At 48.8% G+C, this 23,323-nt stretch overlaps 1 protein-coding gene across 2 annotated transcripts in view; it reads right to left on the bottom strand.

Annotated features, from left to right (window-relative positions):
* The window catches only part of PHKA2 (phosphorylase kinase regulatory subunit alpha 2), a 166,845-nt gene that overhangs the window by 57,083 nt on the left and 86,439 nt on the right, over positions 1–23,323 (bottom strand). For both annotated transcript variants that reach the window (XM_030202285.1, XM_030202286.1), the window contains exons 15-19: positions 22,078–22,212; positions 21,792–21,901; positions 12,529–12,673; positions 7,975–8,053; positions 3,265–3,434 (exon numbers count right to left, since the gene is read on the bottom strand). In XM_030202285.1, the coding sequence (XP_030058145.1) occupies positions 3,265–3,434; positions 7,975–8,053; positions 12,529–12,673; positions 21,792–21,901; positions 22,078–22,212 (639 nt within the window). The remainder of the gene's footprint in view (positions 1–3,264; positions 3,435–7,974; positions 8,054–12,528; positions 12,674–21,791; positions 21,902–22,077; positions 22,213–23,323) is intronic.

The following is a 23,323-nucleotide window of genomic DNA, read 5'->3' as shown; positions in this document are numbered from 1 at the left end:
CCTTTTACTAAGTCGTGCTAAAAAGTGTCTGGAACTGTTTGCAGCGTGTGGGCTTACTGCGCGCTGCAGCCACTTTTAGCACAGCAGTAAAATGGCCGCATGTGTATTTTGTGGCCACGCGCTAATTTCCCTATTAGCGTGTTGCCACTAGCATGGGAACTCTTACAGCCACCTATTTACTAGGTTGGAAGGGCTCCTTCGCTAATCAGGCAGTGTGTGTCAATGTGCCACATTACCTAATTACCGCAGGACGTGCCAACTCTCCGCCCATAGACATGCCTTCTGAACTAAAAAATAGAAACAATCTTTTAGCGTGGGATTAGTGTGTGCAGATTGTCCTGCGGCAATACTTTTTGGCATGTAATAGGTATGCATTAGTGCCTACCGCAGCTTAGTAAAAGGGCCCTTTATGAGGTCAATACTTAAATTTATTTAAAAATCTTTATACCACAGTTCAAATGTTTTCAGCAGTTTACAACATAACACAGAAACATAGAAACAGATAAAGGCCAAATGACCCATCCAGTCTGCCCATCCTCTGTAACCCCTAATAATTCCTGTTCCTAAGCGATCCCACATGCTTATCCCATGCTTTTTTAAATTCTGGAACAGTCCTCGATTCCACCACCTCCACCGGAAGGCCATTCCACGCCTCCACCACCCTTTCTGTGAAATAATACTTCCTTAGGTTACTCCTAAGCCTGTTCCCTCTTAACTTTGTCATATGCCTCCTCATTCCAGAGCTCTCCTTCATTTGAAAAAGGCTCTCTTCCTGTACATAAATGCCCTTGAGATATTGAAACGTTTCTATCATGTCTCCTCTCTCCCTCCTCTCTTCCAGCGTACACATGTTGAGGTTCATAAGCCTGCCCCTATAATTTTTGCATTCAAGACCGCTTACTAATTTTGTAGCCGCCCTCTCAAAATACAATTCATCACACTGGCATAACATTACTGAACTAACTAAAATAAAATAACAAAAAAACAACATAAAAATCTTTCAGAACTTCAGTCTCATCCTTCAGTCTGATCTCTTCCACTTTCTTAAATCAGATCATCTTCAGCCCATAAGCTTGTATAAAAAAGTAGGTCTTCACAGTGCTGTAGCGAGGGCTAATGGCACCCGGGGCGGGTCGCCGCTGCGCACCCCCACCCCGGGTGCAGCACGGCGCGACCCCCCCTCCTGCGGTGCACCCCCCCCCCCCCGGAGCGCATTCTTACCTGCGGGAGGGCCGATCCGCCCCGAGTGCATGTCACTCGGAGCTGCGTTGGCCCCGCTGGTTCCCTGCTCTCTCTCCCCCGGAACAGGAAGTAACCTGTTCCGGGGCAGAGAGAGCAGGGAACCAGCGGGGTCGGCACCCCCCGAGCGCGTGCACCCAGGGCGGACCGCCCCTCCCGCCCCCCTCTTCCTATGCCACTGGGTCTTCAATTCTCTTTTGAACTGTTTGATCTCTTGCATTTTCTTAAGTCTCAGTGGCAAACTGTTCCCCAAAGTAGGACCTTCTACATAAAAATAGCTGCTCTGTAGTCATTTTTTAATCTTGGGCCGTGTCGGCATTGCTGTGCACTTAGTAAACAGTGGTGGAAGTCCTCAATTAAGGGGGGTGCAGTAATTACAAATAGGAGCCCCAGATCAGTAAAAATCATAACAGGAAAAAAAAAAGACAGCTTATGGCCAATTACAGACTGGGAACACATACAAGGACTCCTTCTTGAAGCCTGCAGTCATGGGTCCAAAATCTGACATAAGGTGCTTTCATTGCATAATGACTGAGGGAGGCTTTTACTAAGCTGCGGTAGAATTTTTAGCTTGTGGTAGAAATCAGCTGATAGTAAACGCCAAGATGCCCATGGGCGTCTTGGCTTTTACCAGCAGCTAATTTCTACTGCGGTATAGTAAAAGACCTCCTGAATGACCCCTCTCCAAGAGGCTGGGAATGCTTAACCCAGGGAGTGGTAGACCCAGGTCCTTCCATATAGCACTTCCATTGAGTCATCGGGCTGGCACAAAAATTAATATTTTATACACAGGGAGGGCAAGTTTCAGTCTTCCCCCCGCACCCTAAAGACACTCCTTGTCATGGCGGATTGACCATTCAGGCAACCGGGCAGTACCAGAGGGCCCAAAGGCTCTGCCCGGATACCCGCCACCACCGCACATTACAGCCCTCCATGGCAGTCCTACCTTGAAAGGCCTTGGTGGTCTAGTGGCCTCTGCGGGGGCAGGAAAGAATCCACTCTTTCCTGTCTGCTGCCACTGCTCTGCCTTTGCCTGGTGCCGCCATGTTTTAAAAATGGCTGCCAAGACTTCCTGCGGTAGTCTCTTGAGACTGCCAAGACCCGTGAGACTACCGCAGGAAGTTTCGGAAGCCATTTTAAAAACATGGCGGTGCTGCCCCGGGCACAGTAGCAACAGCAGGCAGGAAAAAATTGGATTCTTTCCTGTCCCTTAAGAAGCCACTAGACCACCAGGGCCCTTTAAGGTTGGACCCACTTGCAGGAGTCTGTAGTGTATGTGAGGGGGCCAGCAACTGTAGTGGTGGTGGGGGGGGGCACAGTGGTGGGGCAGCAGGCAGTGACTATGGGGGGCCCCCCAATTACTTTTACTGCCTGACCACTGTCAGTCTGCCTCTGCTCCTTGTTCTCATGGATCAAGGAAGGACAATTTTCCAAGTGAAAGCCATCAAAGAAATTCTCTTTGAAAACTGGTGCAAAGACCATGAATAAAAAGTACATACGGAATTTACACCAGTGTGAGAAGTTTGAAAATTTCCCTCTCCCTCCTTCCTATGGTCTACATCACAATTACACAGGGGTCCTTTAACTAAGGTGCGCTGAAAAAATGGCCTGTGGTAGTGTAAGTATGGGTTTTGGGCACGCGAAGATCCATTTTTCAGTGCGCCTGCATAAAATACCTTTTTACAATTGTTGCCAAAAATAGATGTGCGGCAAAATAAAAATTGGTGCGTGTCCATTTTGGGTCTGAGACCTTACCGCCATCCATTGACTTAGTGGTAAGGTCTCTTGCGTTAACCGTGTGGTAATCGCCTACACATGTCGTCAGAGTTATCTCCCAATTTTCGCTGCACATCAGAAAATATATTTTCTGCTGCGCGTAAAAAATGAAATTAACGCATGGGCCACACGATAGCCAGGCGGTAACTCCGAATTGGCTCACATTGGGCATGCGTAGCTGCCTACTGGGCTTAGTAAAATGGCCCCACAGTGACTGAGAGCAAATAAGTCACATTAGCATGTTTTTACCTTTTTCAAAGTTGTCTTCAGAATAGTCTTCCAGTTCAAATTCACCTTCTGGGCCATCGTAGCCTTCATTGGCATCATCAAACAGCTTTCCATGACATCCTGGATCCAGGAAGCTGAGGTGAGTGTAGAATGAGGTAGTGACAAATTCTGACAAACTGCCTAATTGGACCCTGTGAGAGAAAAATATGTTATAGCCCTCTAAAGAGGGGACAGTTCATGTGTAAATAGCTTTGAACATTTTCCTATTAAGAGCATAATTTTATAACTGCGCACATGGGTAGATAAATATATGCACACTTTTCACTGTGTGAGGGTTGGTGAACTTTCACTGACATAATGCTGCTTAGAATATTAGCCCCAGAGAACTATACACTTCCATTTGAACATGTATAAAATGTAGCTTTGCCTTCAGATTTCTGATCTGGTTACCTCTGAAAGCTAATCAAAAAAATGTAGGGGGTTGTTTACTAAAGCTTAGCTTGAGTTATCTGTAGCAGGGCCCATAGGAATAAAATGGGCCCTGCTGCAGATAACTCAAGCTAAAGCTTTAGTAAACAACCCCCGTATTGTTAGTCTAATAAAAAAGGTACCATCTTATTTTCTTTCCTATGTTTGTTTTTATTTCTCTTTATTACCAGAGCTTTTGAGAATGCCTTACCATGTATGTGCACTTGCTCTCCTCCTGTTAGGGTCAAAAGAAATAAAATGCTGGATGGACTTTCTATGGGCTTTAGTCCACTTCAGATAGAAGGCAAAGGCTCTCTTAGTCCAAAGAGTGCTTTTGCCCTTGTGGGCATGAGATTTAGGGGGAAAAAAAGGTTGTCAGGACTATTAACTGGTTATGATGGAATCTGATATTATCTTAGGAAGGAGCATTGGATGGATATGCAGAACCACTTTATTGCTGAACATGTTTGTGTACGGTGGATCTGTTAATAAAGCCTGGAGCTCACTAACCCTGTGAACTGAAATAACTGCCATCGCAAATAAGCCCTTGCAGGTTAGGTACTTCAGATGGCAGGTATCAAGTGGCTTAAAAGGAACTTTCATCAGCAGGGTAAGAACAATATTGAGGTCCCAGGGCAGTTTAATGGGAGGCTTCAAAAGAAACAAGGGTTGTGCATCCAATTACGACAAACTCAAATTGCACTAAGGTGAACCTTAACTGAGTTGGCCTTGAGCAATGGCATACCGAGGACGGGGCGGTGGGGGCAGTCCGCCCCGAGTGTCTGCTGCAGGGGGTGGGGGTGCAGGGAGCAGCCGCATGGCTGTCTGCTCTGCCGGTTCCCTGCTCCCTGTTACTTCCTGTTCCGGGGCAGAGGGAGCAGGGAACTGGCAGAGCCGACAGTGCTCCCTGCATCCCAGGAGGAAAGAGCAATGCGGGGGGGTGGAGGTGATGCATCGGGGGGGGGGGGGGGGGGGGGGGGGGGTGATGACTGCACAGGGGTGTTGGGGGACGAAGCTGCACCGGGGGGGGGGGGGGGGGGTGAGGACGCTGCATCCAGGGGAGGGGGGGTGCACAGCCGACCAAGGAACACCTCTGGTCTTGAGGCCTATCTCTGTTAAGATGCAAAAGGTATTCAACCAGTTTTTCTGTGGGACAAGAAAGGGACCTAGTACCATGTTCTCACATCACACAGCAAACCTCTTCCATTTAAAAACATATGACCTCCTAGTTGAAGCTCTTCTGGAAACCAACAATACCTGACAGACATTGTCAGATAAATCCAGAGAAGCCACTTGCAATTAGATAGGGATGATGAAAGTGATCGATAGCAGTATTGCAGTCTTTTGGTGTCTATATTGCGAGAAATCAGGTTGCTTTGCTCAAACTTTCCTAGTATTAGTACATTATGGGGCTCATTTTCATCTCAGCACAATAAAATCATTCCTACCTCACTTGATGTCAATGCCTTTAAGCTTCCCATCTTAAATAGCCTGAAAATCCTTGGGGTTGAGCTAGACAACCATCTGCTTATGGACAATCAAGTGAACGTTGTTGTGAAGAGAATGTTTTTTGCAATGTGGCGGCTGAAGCGTATCAGAAATTGCCTGCCTAGAGATCTCTTCCGTACTCTCGTTCACTGGCTGGTCCTTTCTCACCTGGACTACTGTAGCGGGATATACGCTGGCTGTCATGACTATTTACTAAGAAAGTTCCAGACAGCCCAGAACACGGCTGCTAGATTAATACTAGGCAAATCGCGCTTTGCCCATGCCAACCATTGCGTTTCGATCTGCACTGGCCCCTGTCAAAGATCACATCATCTTCAAAGTCTGTTCTTTAACGCACAAGATCATATTCGGAGAGGCCCCGGAGTACATGCTTGACTTAATTGATCTACCCCCAAGAAATGCTTTGTCGTCATCGTGAGACTTTCTCTGTCTGCACTATCCCAGCAGTAGGAAAGTCAGATACAAGCATATGTTTGCTTCAACTTTTCCGTATACCAGTGCAAAGACTTGGAATGAACTGCCAAAGCAATTAAAAGGGATATCTGACCATCAATTATTCAAAAAGTTCTTAAAGACATTCCTATTTGCAAAAGCCTATTCCCCTGCCGAACCCCGCCATTTGACTCTCCTGTTGTCGGTTGAAGAAGGACTCTGACCCAATGGCTCTTGTTAAACAGTTTACCCTTTCCATGTCTTTTCTGTAAATTCTGTCATCCTATGTTTTACCTTTCTTTTACTGTAATGTTTCCTGAACTACTGTAAGCCACATTGTGCCTGCGCTTGTGGGAAAATGTGGGATAGAAATGCGCTAAATAAAAATTTTCAAAAGAGTAAAAGTGGCATAAATCTGCATTTGGACGTTTTTCTCACAAAAACGTCCAAACTGATATTTTCAAAACCAATTTTTAGACTTTTTCTGTAAGTCTATCAGAAGTGTGTTCAAATCACAAGGGGGAGTGTCAGGGGCATGTTAAGGGTGGGATCTGGGCGCTTCTAACACTTGGAAGTTTTTCAGCCATAATGGAACAAAACAAAACCATCCAGGACTAAAACTAAGATGTTTTGAGCTAACCTGTTTTTTATAAGGAGTAAGGCACAAAAAGGTGCCCTAAATGACCACTGGAGGGAATCAGGGATGACCTCCCCTTACTCCCCCAATGGTCACTGACACCTTCTTACCCCCCCAAAAATGTGATTAAAAACATTACTTACCAGCCTCTATGCCAGCCTCAGATGTTATACTCTGGTCCATCAGAGCAGCATGCAGATCCCTGGAGTAGTCTAGTGGAGAGTGCAGTGCACTGCAGACAGGTGGACCTAGGCCCATACCTTCCCTTACCTGTTACACTTGTGGTGGAAACTGTGAGCCCTCCAAAACTCACCAGAAATCCACTGTACCTTCAGCCACAAGGTCTATTATAGTGGTGTACAGTTGGGGGTAGTGGGTATTGGGTGGGTTTGGGGGGGCTCAATAGACAAGATAAGGGAGCAACAGTGAGGTATGTACCTGGGAGCATTTATCTGAAGTCCACTGCAGTTCCCCATAGGGTGCCCCATTGCTCTCCTGGGATGTCTGCATGGCCAGTCTACTAAGAATGCTGGCTCCTCCTACATCCTAATGGCTTGATTTTGTGCATTTTTTCTCGAAAATGGACCAAAAAGGTAAATGCACAGAGCACAAAAACATCTAGCAAATAGCCATTTAAGAAAGAAAAAGACAGTCGGTTTTCTGTTTTGAAAATGGCTATATTCCCCACTTGAATTTTGGACGTTTTTAGCAAAACGTCCAAAGTTGGACTTAGATGCCATATCAAAAATGCCCCATTCACATAGATTTCTAAGTTGTCAAGTGTTGGATGTCAATGGGCCAGTCTTTTCAGAGCTTTTCTTTCCCAAGAATCCCTTGGGAACAAAGAATGCAATATCAGGTCACATGCATTGCAGGCACCAACTGTGAGTATCTTATGAATATGGTCCTGTTGCACCAGGAACACTTTTTGAAGCTGCTGGGGTGGGTGGGGGGAGAGATGGAGGCGAGGGTCTTCTTAGACATATCATCTGGAAAAATAGCAGCAGTGAAAACAAATGACTTGATGAAAAAAAATACCACGGTGGGAATCTGAGGCCTAAAAATGGCCCACAGCAAGCTATCGAAAATAAAGAAACTTGAAAGACACCAGCAAAACCTACCTAGGGATGTCTCGTGGGAAAAAAGGGACTGCATGTCACTGATAGGACTCACACAGTGAAAAAAATACTCTGACCACTTGAAAAACCAACACTGAGGCAGGCATGACACAAAACATGTCCATTTGGTTCGTGTAAAACTAAGGACTGAGATGATAACGAGGCAAGTGGGAACAGGTGCACATGTGTGGTGAAGCATTCTCCAAAGCTATGGAAAGTGCTGGAAAAAACTTCCCATGTGGGCTCTATCCAGTGATGTAACTCATATGTTAGGATTCCTCCAATCTGCATATCCTCAGAGAAACATAAATAAGTGTTCACACTGCAGCCATGCTGTAGTTTATCCAGGGTTTTCAGTGAAATTATACACCAAAATGCAAAAATTATTGAGGGCGATCATCAAAGCACATGGAAACAAACGTGTGTTTGAAAATTGCTCCCTGTGAATGAAGTTAAAAATGTGCATGCTAGATAATATGCATACTTTCAGCCGTGTGGTAGGATTGGGATGTGTGCAGTAAAATACATGCAGATATTTAAGAAAAGAAGAAAAAGAAAAGAGAATACCGTGCTCCTCCAAAATATCCATCCTCCAGTTTTCTTATGGTTGTGAGGATGGCTGGATCAATGTCTGAACCATCATCATCTAAAAGAAAGACACAGTTTATTTCCCAGGAAATCTTGAAAAAGATCACACTGGCAAAGCGGTCCATAGTAGGCTGCGGCTGTGGCTGGGGGTAGAGATTTCATGGCAACCCACTATCTACTTATTCTCTGCTAAAGCAGCAGGCCTCTTATCTAATCAACAAATACTGTTGCGCTATGCCACATGTGCAGCTCGAATTGTTATAGCAGCCTGTTGGAAACAGACTACGACCCCACCTTTAACTCGGTGGATTCGAAAGCTGAGATATGTGTGTGAGATGGAGCGGCTTATTGCAGAGCGGAGCAATCGCACCAATAAATGGCATCTGATTTGGGACTCCTTTCTCCTTCATACATAATTTAATTGTTGATTCATAAAACCAGTCCGGGTTGGGCGAGGGAGGGGGGTAAGCGGAGGGGGGGAGTGGAGTTTGTTTGTCTTTTATTATAAAAATTCTATAAAAATTTGAAGTCCCGAAGGATATCAATATTACTTCATTCTTGCTCTGGTGCGGAGGTAACGCGTATCATATGCTAAAGTGTTGTGGTTTTAGTATTGTTTGGAGAAACCTGATTTGTAAATCAATACCTCTGTCATTATTTAATGTTTTAAACGGTACTGATATCACGGATTGTACTGTTGGAAGAATGTACCATTTATTAATAAAGACTTCATATAAATTAAAAAAAAAAAAAAGATCACACTGGCTTAAAAAGATCAGAGGGCCCCTTAGAATTTCTCTTACTGAGAAATGGAAATATATTGCAAGTACCTGTATGAGACAATCAAGGGCATTTTTGAAAGAGAAGGGCGCCCATCGCTCAACACAAATTGGGAGATGGGCATCCTTCTCTCAGGGTCGCCCAAATCGGCATAATCGAATGCTGATTTTGGGCGTCCTCAACTGCAGTCCGTTGCGGGGATGACCAAAGTTCACGGGGGCGTGTCGGAGGCATAGCAAAGGCGGGACTGGGGCATGCTTAAGAGATGGGCGTCCTCGGCCGATAATGGAAAAAAGAAGGGCGTCCCTGACAAGTATTTGGTTGACTTTACTTGGTCCATTTTTTTTCATGACCAAGCCTCAAAAACGTGCCCAAACTGACCAGATGACCACCGGAGGGAATAGGGGATGACCTCCCCTTACTCCCCCAGTGGTCACCAACCCCCTCCCAACCTAAAAAAAAAAAGTTAAAAAATATTTTGCCAGCCTCTATGCCAGCCTCAAATGTCATACCCAGCTCCATCACAGCAGTATGCAGGTCCCTGGAGCAGGTTTAGTGGGTGAAGTGCACATTAGCCAGGCGGACCCAGACCCACCCCCCCCCCCTACTTGTTACACTTGTGCTGGTAAATGTGAGCCCTTCAAAACCCACACGAAACCCACTGTACCCACATGTAGGTGCCCCTCTTCACCCCTTAGGGCTATGGTAGTGGTGTATAGTTGTGGGGAGTGGGTTTTGGGGGGGTTGGGGGATAAGCACCAAAGGTAAGAGAGCTATGCACCTGGGAGCAATTTGTGAAGTCCACTGCAGTGCCCCCTAGGGTGCCCGGTTGGTGTCCTGGCATGTGAGGGGGACCAGTGCACTACGAATGCTGGCTCCTCCCATGACCAAATGCCTTGGATTTGGTTGTTTTTGAGATGGGCGTCCTCGGTTTCCATTATCGCCAAAAACCGTGGACGACCATCTCTAAGGTCGCCCACCTCAACATTTAGGTCGACCATCTCTAAGGTCGACCTAATTATTGAGATTTGGGTGTCCCCGACTGTATTATCAAAACGAAAGATGGACGCCCATCTTGTTTCGATAATAGCGGTTTCCCCGCCCCTTCGCCGGGATGTCCTTAGAGATGGGCGCCCTTAGAGATGGTCGTCCCCGTTCGATTATGCCCCTCAATATAAACTATAATCCACAGACTTAATGAAGATGCACAGAGCTACAATATCTGAACCAAACTGCTTGATGAAAACCACAGAGATGCCAAGGGTGGCCCATCCCAGTGCTGGAGATTTACCACCACAATGCTGGAGATTGAAGGCCAAATGAGTGAGATTTTTCTCATGAGCCCCAGTTATATCTAAAACTAGTCCTGGCAGATGCACATTCCAAAAACATTTTCCAATCAATAAATAGAAAATAAAATTATTTTTTTTCTACCTTTGTTTTTTGGCCATTTCATTTTTCTTATTGTGTTGGTCCCAGTCTCTGCTTTCTTCTCTTAACTGTCTTGCCAGAGTCTCCTTGTCCATTTGGTAATTTATTTCTCCCTATGTCCACCACCCATCTTCTCTCTGCATCCCTATCTATCTGACCCAGCATCACCCTGTCTTCCCGCCATGTTGAGCGTCTCCCCTCTCTATGTCCCTATTCCCCCCACCCCCACGTGCCAGCCTCCCTCTCTCCCTCCTGTCTCTCTCTCCTAGCCAGCATCTCTTCCTCTCTTTGCCCCCCCCCCCCCCAGTGGTCCAGCAAAAGCGTTCCTCTCTTCCTTTGCTCCTGTTCTCTCCCCTTTGCAGGACCACCATCTCTCCCTCTTCCTTCATTCCCCACAGGTCCTGGTACCTCGCTCTTTTCTTGTCATTCCCTGCAGATCCTGGTACCTCTCTCTTTCCTTGTCCTCCTCCCCCCACCCCAAGTCCTGCACCTTTTTCACTCTCCGTGCCCTCTTTCTTCCTCATCTCCTCTCTGGATCTCTCTTCCCTACCTGTCCATCATCTCCCTCCCTTCTTGCCCCCCACTGTAACATCTCCTTGCCCACCCAATGCAGCACTGACCTCTCACTCTTTGCCCCCCTCCTCCAATGCAGCACTGACCTCTCACTCCTTGCCCCCTCTCCAGATGCAGCACTGACCTCTCACTCCTTGCCCCCTCCTGCCTGATGCAGCACCGACCTCTCACTCCTCTACTCCCCCCGATACAACACTGACCTCCACTCCTTGCCCCTCCTTCCCCCTCGCTACAGCACTGACCTCTCAATCCCTGTCCCCCCATCCCCCTCCGACGCAGCACCTACCTCTCACTCCTTGCCCCCCTCCCCCCGATGCAGCACCCACCTCTCATTCCTTGCCCCCTCTCCAGATGCAGCAGACCTCTCACTCCTCTACTCCCCCCCGATACAACACTGACCTCTCACTCCTTGCCCCTCCTTCCCCCTCGATACAGCACTGATCTCTCAATCCTTGCTCCCCCAGCCCCCTCCGATGCAGCACCTACCTCTCACTCCTTGCCCCCTCCACCCGATGCAGCACCCACCTCTCATTCCTTGCCCTCCCCCATCATGATGTCCTGGTGATCTAGGGTACATTCGGGCTGTTGTGATCCCCAATCGCTGTTGCCTGTGCTAGCTCTGATGTTAAAAATGGCAGCTGTGTACTCTCGTAGCAGTCTGGCGAGAGTTCGCAGTCACCATTTAAATCGCAGAGCCAGCACAGGAATTATCGATTGGGGAATCGCTGCTGCCTGACGCATGCCAAAGTCCCCTCCTCTCAATGCGTGAGAGAAGGATGCTTTAGTGTGCGAGCTGGAGTCGGGGGCTGAAAGCGTGTGTCACACATCAAATGCGTGTGACTTGGTAGCTCTGAAACCAAGTTTTCTGGTCTCCATCCTAATCCCTGGGCAAACCTTGAACCATCCCCTGCTCCAAGGGATGCTCAAGCCCTACCCCTCAGTGAGGTTCAAGACCCCTAGCTCATTTCTCCCCCTCCCCCAGGGCAGTTCAACGCTCCAGCTGACATACCCCCTCAAGGGAAGCTCAAGTCCCTATCCCATAGCCCAGCATCTCCCTCTCCCTTGCCTATCCTCCCTCCCAGGTAGCCAGCATATTTCCTTTCCCTTCCTAGCATCCCAAATGATCAGCATCTTCTCTTCTCTTCATTCCCCCTCTATGGGTGCCCAGTAACTCAACTCTTCACCTTCCATTCTCTCTGCAGATGCCAATGCAAACATCATCCGTCCTGTGATGCTGCTGCAACTCAGAACAAGATGGGACCCGTGCTCAAGCAATGCAATGTCCTGCCTCCTCTGATGCAAACTTCCTATTGGAAGGGTGCAAGAAGCAGCAATACTTGCGCTTGGGCATGATCTCAAAGACCCCACACCATACCAACAGCAGCATTAAAGTGTGGCTCTCCTGCCACTGAGACACTGCACTGCTACCTCACAAATTCAGCTGCCAAGATGAACTAGACCTGCCTAGTTCACCTGGTGGCAGGACTGGCTCTGCCTAATCCTATGATAAAAAGCACCTCATAATGAACGGGAGCCAGTTCTGTTTCACGCATAACACTCTCACTAGCTGAGCATAAACATATCTATGCTTGTAGACACAAGGTGGATTACAGTAAAACTTGGCATCTTTGAAGGTTTTGAGTCTTCCTTTTTCACTTTTCAGAAACAGTTGGACTTATCTGAAGAAAGACAAACTGCGCTGTCTCCTAAAAAACATCATTAAAATTAAGTGTAAGAAACACAGTTTACTGAGCATGGTGTGAGTGATGGGAAAAGTGAGTGTAGGTCTTCCAGTCATCCTCCAACATGAGCAGAGATAAGCCAGTTCTGTTCTCAGCATCTCCACCACCATTCGATTATCCAGGGCCAGATAAAAATGGTGCTGATCTGTAAACTAAATTAAAAGTACAAGAAGGTTATTCAAAACGAAAATGCTTTTTTTTTTTCACTTATTTCAGATTTTGTATTTTTTTTATTATTACACTTTTGGGGGGAAATTTTAATAGCCTGTGTTACTGGTGAAGTATGCATATGATATCAGCTTGATTTTATAACTGGATGTCCAAAAAGGCTTCTATGTTAATCCCATTTTAAAAAGGCAGCAAAGGGGCTTGTGCACCTTTACAAAATAGGATCCCAGATCTAGCAAATACCATCTCATACATTTATACTTCCTCTAAAAGTTGATATAAATTGTGAGTATTCTGTATGTATGCACGCGTGTATTTTATAAAATATACATGTATATCATAACTCTGCCCCTGCTCTGCCCCAACTATGTTCTCAGGAACTTTAAAAATAAAGTTTAAAAAAAAAAAAAGATTGCAAATCAGTATGTGTGCATATTATTTTTCACTTTCAAAGTGAAGGTAAAATTATGTATCATACCTGATAATTTTCTTTCCATTAATCATAGCTGATCAATCCATAGACTGGTGGGTTGTGTCCATCTACCAGCAGGTGGAGATAGAGAGCAAACTTTTGCCTCCCTATATGTGGTCATGTGCTGCCGGAAACTCCTCAGTATGTCGATATCAAAGCTCCATCCGCAGGACTCAGCACTTAGAGAATTACACCCACAAAGGGACACTCTGCCCAGCTCACCACCGCCGAAACGGGGGAGGGGAATTAACCCAGCTCGTCCCCACACAAGTGGGGGAGGGGAATCCGTCCAGCTCATCCCCGCGGAGCGGGGGAGGGACACCACACCCGCCGATGCAGGGGGATCTGGCTTATCCTGCAACCGCAACCGCGGGAGGAGCTGACTGACCCTAACACCGCCAAAGCGGGAGGGGTACAAAGCTGCCCTACAGCCGCACGAAGCGGGAGGGAGTGCCGGCAGAATTTAAGTCTCAATCCAGCCCCGTAAAACTGAGGGGAGAGGAATGCAGCAGCTCACTGTAACACAAACTCGTCTCAACTCTTGAAGAATCCAAGTGAAAAAACTTGAACACGAAGTCCTCCTGAAGTAACTGAAGACTAAACTTGAACCTAAAATTCAACCAGAATATAAACAGTACAGATATCTGGGAGGGGCTATGGATTGATCAGCTATGATTAATGGAAAGAAAATTATCAGGTATGATACATAATTTTACCTTCCATATCATCATGCTGATCAATCCATAGACTGGTGGGATGTACCGAAGCAGTACTCACCCAGGGCGGGACATTGAAATCCCTGACCTCAACACTGAAGCTCCAAACCGGGCCTCCGCCCGTGCCGCCACAGTCAAGCGGTAATGCTTGGAGAATGTATAGGCCGATGCCCAAGTTGCCGCCTTGCATATCTCTTCCAAGGAGACGGACCCGGCCTCTGCGATCGAGGCCGCCTGAGCTCTAGTGGAGTGAGCCTTCAGCTGGATAGGCGGCACCTTCCCCGCGGCCACATAAGCCGCTGCAATGGCTTCCTTGACCCATCTTGCCACTGTAGGCTTAGCAGCCTGCAGACCCTTACGAGGACCTGCAAACAGGACAAACAGATGATCCGATTTCCGGAAATCATTGGTCACTTCCAAGTATCTGATGATGACTCGTCTCACATCCAGATATTTAAGAGCAGAGTATTCCTCTGGGTAGTCCTCCCTACGAAAGGAAGGGAGACAGAGCTGCTGATTCACATGGAAGCGAGAAACAATCTTGGGCAGGAAGGAAGGCACTGTGCGAATAGTCACTCCTGCCTCAGTGAACTGCAGAAAAGGCTCTCTACATGAGAGCGCCTGGAGCTCGGAAACTCTTCTGGCTGAAGTGATAGCCACCAAAAAGACCGCTTTCAACGTCAGGTCTTTCAGAGATGCCCTCGACAAGGGTTCAAAAGGCGGCTTCTGTAATGCTCTTAGCACCAGGTTGAGATTCCACGCAGGCACCACTGAGTGCAGAGGAGGGCGCAGGTGATTAACTCCCTTGAGAAAACGCACCACATCTGGCTGCGAAGCCAGGGAAGCACCCTTCAGGCGGCCCCTGAAGCAAGCCAGGGCCGCTACCTGGACTTTAAGGGAACTGAGCGACAGGCCTTTCTCCAGACCTTCTTGCAGGAATGCCAACACTGAAGAAATTGGAGCAGTGAATGGAGAAAATGAGCCTGCTTCACACCACGCTGCAAAGGTACGCCAAACCCTGGCGTAAGCAGTAGAAGTAGAGCGCTTCCTCGCTCTCAGCATAGTGGCGATGACCTTGTCTGAGAAGCCCTTCTTCCTCAGACGCTGCCGCTCAATAGCCAGGCCGTAAGACCAAAGGGGGAGGGATTCTTCATCACCACGGGACCCTGATGTAACAGGCCCTGCTCCACTGGCAGCCGCAGAGGATCGTCGACTGAGAGCCTGATCAAGTCCGCATACCAGGGACGTCTGGGCCAATCCGGACCCACCAGGATTATCCGGCCCGGATGCTTTGCCACCCGGTCTAGCACCCTGCCCAACATGGGCCAGGGCGGGAACACATAGAGAAGCTCTTGTGTCGGCCACTGTTGGAGAAGAGCATCTACTCCCAGGGATCGAGGGTCCCGTCCTCTGCTGAAAAAGCGCGGCACTTGGCAATTGGCCGATGACGCCATCAGATCTAGGCTCGGCTGGCCCCAGCGCTTCGTGATATCCAAGAACGCCTGAGCAGATAGCTGCCACTCTCCGGGCTCCAAGGTATGGCGACTGAGAAAGTCCGCCTTGACATTCATGACTCCGGCAATGTGGGCCGCTGACAGCTGTTCCAGGTTCGCTTCCGCCCACTGGCATAGATTCATGGCCTCCTTGGCTAGAGGGGCGCTCTTGGTACCTCCCTGGCGGTTGACATAGGCCACAGCCGTGGCATTGTCCGACAGGACCCGTACAGGCTTCAACACCAGTACCGGGATGAACTCCAAAAGCGCCAACCGAATGGCTCTGAGTTCCAGGAGGTTGATAGACCACTTTGCCTCTGCAGGAGACCAGAGCCCCTGCGCTGTCCTTCCCAAGCAGTGGGCTCCCCAGCCCGACAAAGAGGCGTCCGTCGTGACGACAATCCACTCCGGGGTCACCAGAGGCATTCCTGCAGACAACTTGTCTGTCTGCATCCACCAGCTCAGCGCCTTGCGCACTGCTGGGTCCAAGGGAAGGCGCACAGCATAATCCTCCGACATCGGAGTCCAGCGCTGCAGCAGAGAGTGTTGTAGTGGTCTCATATGAGCCCTGGCCCAGGGCACTACTTCCATCGTGGCCGTCATAGAGCCCAACAGCTGCACATAGTCCCAAGCCCAAAGAGGAGAGGCTACTAGGAACTGGTCCACCTGAGCCTGAAGCTTGACAATCCAATTGTCTGGCAGGAACACTCTGCCCACTTGGGTGTCGAATCGAACTCCCAGATACTCCAGGGACTGAGTTGGGCGCAGCTGGCTTTTCTCCCAGTTGATGATCCACCCCAGGGAGCTCAAAAGAGCAACCACCCGGTTCACAGCTTTGCCGCACTCTGCATAAGAGGGGGCTCGGATCAACCAGTCGTCCAGATAAGGATGGACTTGTACTCCTTCCTTCCTCAGGAAGGCCGCGATGACCACCATTACTTTGGAGAAGGTCCGCGGAGCAGTAGCCAACCCGAACGGGAGGGCTCTGAACTGGAAGTGTCGGCCCAGGACTGCAAAACGCAGAAAGCGTTGATGAGGAGGCCAGATGGGAATATGCAAGTACGCTTCCTTGATGTCCAAGGATGCCAGGTACTCCCCTGCCTTCACTGCCGCTATAACAGAGCGGAGAGTCTCCATGCGAAAGTGCCGAACTTTCAAGGCCCGATTGACCCCTTTGAGGTCGAGGATAGGCCGTACAGAACCTCCTTTCTTTGGTACCACAAAGTAAATGGAGTAACGCCCCTTGCCAAGCTGATTTTCTGGCACCGGAACGACCGCACCCAGGCGGATCAGATTGTCCAAGGTCTGCTGCACTGCCACAGCTTTGACCGGAGACTTGCAGGGAGAGAGTACAAACCCGTCTCTTAAGGGTCGGCAGAACTCTAGCTTGTAGCCGTCTCTGATGACTTCCAGCACCCAAGCGTCTGAAGTTATTGTGGTCCACTCGCCCAGAAACGAGGACAGCCGTCCTCCAATCTGCACTGGGGCGTGGACCAAAGCCCCGCCATTGGGTACGAGACCCTGGGGGAGGACCGGAGGGAGCACCTCCGGGACGGCGGTCTCTGCGAAAGGAATGCTGCTTGGGGGAGAAGTTCCTCTTGAAGGAAGAGGGGGCAGAGGAGCCCGACCTGCCCGGGCGGTACCGACGGGCTTCCTGAAACCGTCCTCTGGAGGTACCGGGGCGAGTACTAGCCCGAGCCCTGACCTCTGGTAACTTCTTGCCCTTAGACGTGCCGAGATCGGTCACGATTTTGTCCAGCTCGACCCCAAAGAGCAGCTTGCCTTTAAAAGGCAATCTAGCCAGGCGGGATTTAGAGGCGTGGTCAGCAGACCAATGTTTCAGCCAAAGCCACCGCCGCGCAGAGATTGTCTGAGCCATGCCTTTAGCTGAGGCCCTCAAGACATCATACAGCAAGTCTGCCAAATAGGCTAAGCCCGATTCCAGGGCCGGCCAATCAGCCCTCAAGGAATGATCCGAGGGGGAAGCCCGCTGCACCATAGTCAAGCACGCCCTGGCCACATAGGAGCCGCAAACTGAGGCCTGCAAACTTAAAGCAGCCGCCTCAAAGGATGACCTTAAGGCCGCCTCCAATCTTCTGTCTTGGGCGTCCTTTAGGGCCGTGCCACCTTCCACCGGCAACGCCGTTTTCTTAGTCACCGCAGTGATTAAAGAATCCATGGTAGGCCACAGATAGGCCTCACGTTCACTTTCAGGCAAAGGATAGAGGCGGGACATAGCCCTAGCCACTTTAAGGCTCGCTTCCGGGACATCCCATTGAGCCGAAATTAAGGTGTGCATGGCATCATGCACGTGGAAGGTTCTAGGCGGGCGCTTCGTCCCCAGCATAATGGCAGAGCCAACAGGGGCTGAGGGAGAGACGTCCTCCGGAAAGGAAATCTTCAAAATGCCCATGGCCTGCATTAACAGGTTGGGCAAATCCTCTGAGCTAAAGAGCCGCGCTGCAGAGGGGTCATCCGCTCCATCCGAGCGGGGATCCGTCTCCTCCAAGGAATCCACAAAGGACCGTTGGGAGAACTCAGATACGCTGCCCTCATCTACATCGGAGGAGACAAAGTCCTCCAAGGCCTGGGAATCAACCCGAGGGCGTTTACCTCCGGGGGCCTCAACCTCTTTACCAGACGAGGGAGCAGGGGCAGCGTTTTGCATAAGGAAGGCCTGATGCAGCAGCAAAACAAACTCGGGGGAGAAACCCCCCAGACTGTGCACTTCCGCAGCCTGGGCTACAGCCCTAGACGCACCCTCAACCGGCGCTCGCAAGAGCGGGGGAGAGACATGCTGCGCATCCAAGATGGCGTCCGGTGCGACACTCCGCGAAGGAGCCGCGCGGGAAGAACGGCGCTTAACTTTAGCCGCTTTTGTGCCGTCGCCCAAATTAAGGGCGTTCATGGCATTAATGTCTCCCACCTCAAGGGCGGCCCAAGAAGAAGCCGTCCGAGCCGCGTGGCCGGCCAAGATGGCGGAGGCGAGCAGCGGGGGATGGGCGTTTATGGCGGGAAAAACCGCCACACCGGAGGAAGGACCGGGACACTCATCGGTCACGAAACTGTCACCCAACAAGGGCGAATCAGACTTTAAGACCCCCGCATCCCCTCTAGAAGCGCCCAAGCGATCAGGGGAGCGACTCTTTGCGCCCTCGCCCTCCGACGCCATCGGCCACGTGGAGATCGGGGAACCCCCTGCCTGCTATAAAAAGGTAAAAATTACCTGCTTTCCGCTCCGAGCTGTAACGACCTGGTGTCCCAGTGAGTAGCTGCAATAAACGTTTAAATAAACGTCGAAATAAACGCCTTTAAGGACGTTCAAAATTTGTTTTTGTTTTTTTTTTTTTTTAACGGAGCCAGCGGGAGGGGGGAGAAAAGGAGGGACCTGGCACCACCAGGTTTGCACTTGCTCAAGAAGAGCCCTCAACCCCAGGCACTCAACAAAACCTAAAAATTAGGCTTGGAGGCCTAGCCAGAGCTGCTGCTGTGTGTGACCACCACCTGCTGAGATAGAGAACATACTGAGGAGTTTCCGGCAGCACATGACCACATACAGGGAGGCAAAAGTTTGCTCTCTATCTCCACCTGCTGGTAGATGGACACAACCCACCAGTCTATGGATTGATCAGCATGATGATATGGAACATACATTGAGCAGCATCACATATACAAAATCTCTAACTCACAAGGCATGGGCACATGGTCCAAAAAGGAAGCACTAAAATACAGTTCCCAGGTAGTTCCTACCTTCTGCTTGAGCCAAGTGAAAATCTACTCGCTCTCCCTCCAAGGAAGGCTTGCCCTCCCAAAAGCCCACCAGATCACCCCCAGGCCTAATTCCACCGTGACCCCACCAGATACTGGGGGTACTTCTACTAATAATAAATAAAAACAACAACATGAGCCAACCAACAGAGCTGTGCATGTAACATAGTAACATAGTAGATGACGGCAGAAAAAGACCTGCATGGTCCATCCAGTCTGCCCAAGAAGATAAATTCATATGTGCTACTTTTTTATTTGTACTGTCCTCTTCAGGGCACAGACCGTATAAGTCTGGCCAGCCCTATCCCCGCCTCCCAACCACCAGCTCTGGCACAGACCGTATAAGTCTGGCCAGGCCTATCCCCGCCTCCCAACCACCAGCTCTGGCACAGACCGTATAAGTCTGGCCAGGCCTATCCCCGCCTCCCAACCACCAGCTCTGGCACAGACCCTATAAGTCTGGCCAGCCCTATCCCCGCCTCCCAACCACCAACCCCGCCTCCCACCACTAGCTCTGGCACAGACTAACATCACTCTATCAGTGTTGCCAAGTGGGCGGTTTTACCGCCCAATTGGGCGGTTTTCCGTGACCCGCGGCGGGCAATTTTTGCCCGCCGCGGGTTGCGATTTTTTGGGCTTGTTTTGGGTCTTTTGGGCGGTTTTTCAAGTGTTTTTTTCGGCCGCGGGGGCGGGGCTAGTGACGTTTTGGGCGGGGTTAGTGACGTTTTGGGCGGGGCTAGTGACGTTCTGGGTGGGGCCGATGACGGGGAGACGGGGCCGATGACGGCGGGGGTGGGGTTGATGACGGCGGGGGTGGGATTGATGACGGCGGGGGCGAGGTGATGACGCGGGGGTGGGGTGTCAGGGGCAGGGTTTGACTTTGGGCGGGTTTTGGGCTCGTTTGGGTGGGAAAAAAATTTTCCACCTGGCAAGCATGCACTCTATCCCTAAGAGCAACTAAAGTGCTAAACCATAGGATAGGACACACAATATATCTGAGTCTGGCTACCACCATTCAAAGAGATGAATATAGTTGGTGAACAGCACTTTTGTGTGCTGCAGCCAGGGGTCTGGTATTCCCCCCCCTCCAAACCCCCCTCCCGCCTTTATCACGAAACATTTCATGAGGAATTGGCGTACCAAGGGTGCAAATCATAAGGGAGTGCTGCCATGGGTATACCCCCCTTCCCCTGACTGGTACGATATCGCTCTCCCTTCTCTCTTCACCCCCCCCTCGCCTGCTGCAGGCCTTTAAAATTCCAGGCCTCAGCAGCATTAACTATGCCGGTCATCCCCGGAAGCCCTCACTGTACATCATCCCACCTATGCGGGAAGCTGTACAGAGAAGGCTTCTAGGGCAGGCCAAAGGCAGCGCCCACATCACTGATGCTGCCGGCGGGTTTGGAAGCCTGCAGAGCGAGGAGGGGTGGAGAGAGGAGGGAAAGCAATGCTAGACCACAGGGAAAGAGAAAGAAGGGTGAAGAGAAGTTGATGTGATGCCAGACTGAAGAGGAAGGGGGGGTGGATAGAGGAGGAAAAGTGATGAAAGACCACAGAGGAGAGAATGGAGAACGATGCCAGACCACAGGGGAAGGGAAAGGGGTGGGTGGAGAGAAGAGGGAGAGCGATGTGATGCCAAACTACAAGGGGAGGGGAAAAGGATGGAGAGAGGAGGGGGAGTGATGCTGGACCAAAGGGAAAGGAGGAAGCAAGAGCAAGGATGGGGGGGGGGGGGGGGGGCAAAAGATAGACCCACAGGGGGGAGGGGAGGGGAAAGAGAAACATGGGACGCATGAGGGAGGGGAGACTGGGAAAAAGCTGGATCTGGGGAGGGGGAGAACGAGATGCAGTACTATGGGGAAGGGGAGAGATGCTCCCCCTTATTTTTTCTTCTCTCCTGCACTCCCACCCCAGTGTGGCTCTCCTACTCTCCCTTACTCCATACTAGCTCCTGTGCAGTCAGAAACCTACATAATAATAGAAAGCAGCCCAGATAGACAGGAAATGAAAGATCTCTCCTTCAGAGAGTAAATAAGTAGGAAAGGAAGAAGAGAATTCACAATCTATTCCTTAAGATTCAGAATAGCATTCATGTACCCCAGGTCTCTGGTTGGCTTTGTCAGACACCCCCCCACCATCAACACTAAGCTCTCAATGGTACACAAAGGTATCTCTAAACAGGAAGGACTTAAGATCCCAGGTCTCTGGTTGGCTTTGTCAGACCCCCCCCCCCCCCCCCCATCAACACTAAGCTCTCAATGGTACACAAAGGTATCTCTAAACAGGAAGGACTTAAGATCCTTCCTGAAGTTCTAATAAGAAGATTCCATCCATAAGGAAGGACCCACTACGCTGAAAATAGAATGTGTATATATATATAGAATCTGAGGAAATAACATTCAACCACCTAACCTCATTTGGACGAGGCAGAAGAATTAAACCACCTGTTTAAAATATACTAATCAGAATGTTGTATGAAGAAAACTATTTAACATTTATGTATGTGTCTTCCCCTAAATGAAAAGGCATTTGTATGATGTGTCTAAAACATATTTTTCTCCTTTGGAACACAACTTCAGAAAGGCATTTAAAAAACAGGTGCTAAAACCTTTCAGATCAAGCATATTTGATTCTTCATTGCAACAATGCTTACTTGAGGTGTAAATGTAAAGGTCTGGTCCCTTATCTGGTACAATTTGGATGTCCCAAGAACACCAATGTGTCTATATGGGCGTCCACTCAACTTCATATTCTTGTTATAACCTATGCAAAAAAAAAAAACTGTCTTTAACAAGTAGAAATGGCAAAAACAAAAATTAATTTTAAAAGAACCTCAACAAATCTAAGGATTGAATCACACAAATTTATCCAACATAAGGAAATTTCAAAGTCTGAGATCAAAACGGGAAAAGGTGGTTTTCTTGCATTCCCTTACCTACCCAGTTTTGCATATATGTGGCTGAGCACCCGGGCTGGCTGTACACGGACAGGGTGAACGTTGGCAATGCTCTGGACATGGATCCCATTCTTTTTCAGCAGATTCTTAATCTCAAGGGATTCTGCCAAAATTGTCACTGCACAACACAAAAGCAAAACAGTAAGTTGCTCCAAACCTCTCTCTCTCTGTTCCCATTGGCCTGACACATGAAAACAGTTCCCAAAGCTCTGCTGGGTTTGGTAATTTTCTGGCTCTGGGGAGGGATTCTAAACCAGCTGCAATGGGGAAGAGAGACCAAGTTGCAAAAGACTTTTGGTTGGTGACCTTCTATTTAATCTATTTATTAAGACTTAAGGGTGACGTTATCAATGTGGGCTACTATTGTCAGGTTATTTTACCAAAAGGTCCCATTTAAAACAACCCAACTTAACAGTAGCCCATGTTGATAACTCCCCCCTTATTTATAATCTTTTTGGGAGGTAATTCATCCAAGGAGGTGCACAGCAATTGTAGCTAGACACTGACAATTCATAATTATAGTGGCAGTATGGTCACTTGGCCATAATAAAACAGTCAAATATCAGCACAACACATGGATAAGTATAACAAGGGAAACACTTGGGCAGAAAATCACTGCTGCTGTGCTGTCATTGGCTGGTGCATAAAATAATGAGATGTGTGACTTTTGTGCAAAGACTTAGAATGAGTGACTCCATATTGAATATTTATTTATTTATTTATTTATTTATTTTTGGTACATTTATACCCCACATTTTCCCACTAGAGCGAGCTCAATGTGGCTTACAATATTACAAAAGATTACAATGCAAGGAGGGTAATGACACAAAAGTCAGAAGGATGGGAAAGAACATAAGGATAGTACAAGTTGGATAAACGGGTATAGGCAATGTGTGGAAGGTGGAGACTGAGCATTATTTGGGGGGGATAAGCTTTCTCGAATAAAAATGTTTTTAAGGATTTCTTGAATAGCTGGTGGTCGTCAATCACTTTTAGATGTCTTGGTAGGACGTTCCAAGACTTTGGGCTGACGTAAGAGAAAGAAGATGAAAAGAGCAGTTTGTATTTAACAGACTTGCAGCTTGGGTAATGTAGATTAAGGTAGGATCGAGCAGTCTCCGAAGCATTTCTCGATGGTAGATCTATCAAATCTAGCATGTAGGTAGGAGCTTCTCCATATATTATCTTGTGAGTCAATGAGCAGATTTTAAAGGTAATACGGTCTACAA

This window comes from Microcaecilia unicolor, chromosome 4 (genome assembly GCF_901765095.1).
Source record: "Microcaecilia unicolor chromosome 4, aMicUni1.1, whole genome shotgun sequence".
NCBI classification, from domain to species: domain Eukaryota; kingdom Metazoa; phylum Chordata; class Amphibia; order Gymnophiona; family Siphonopidae; genus Microcaecilia; species Microcaecilia unicolor.
The sequence above is the reverse complement of the archived record's forward strand: the minus strand, read 5'-3'. Positions and strand labels throughout refer to the sequence as shown.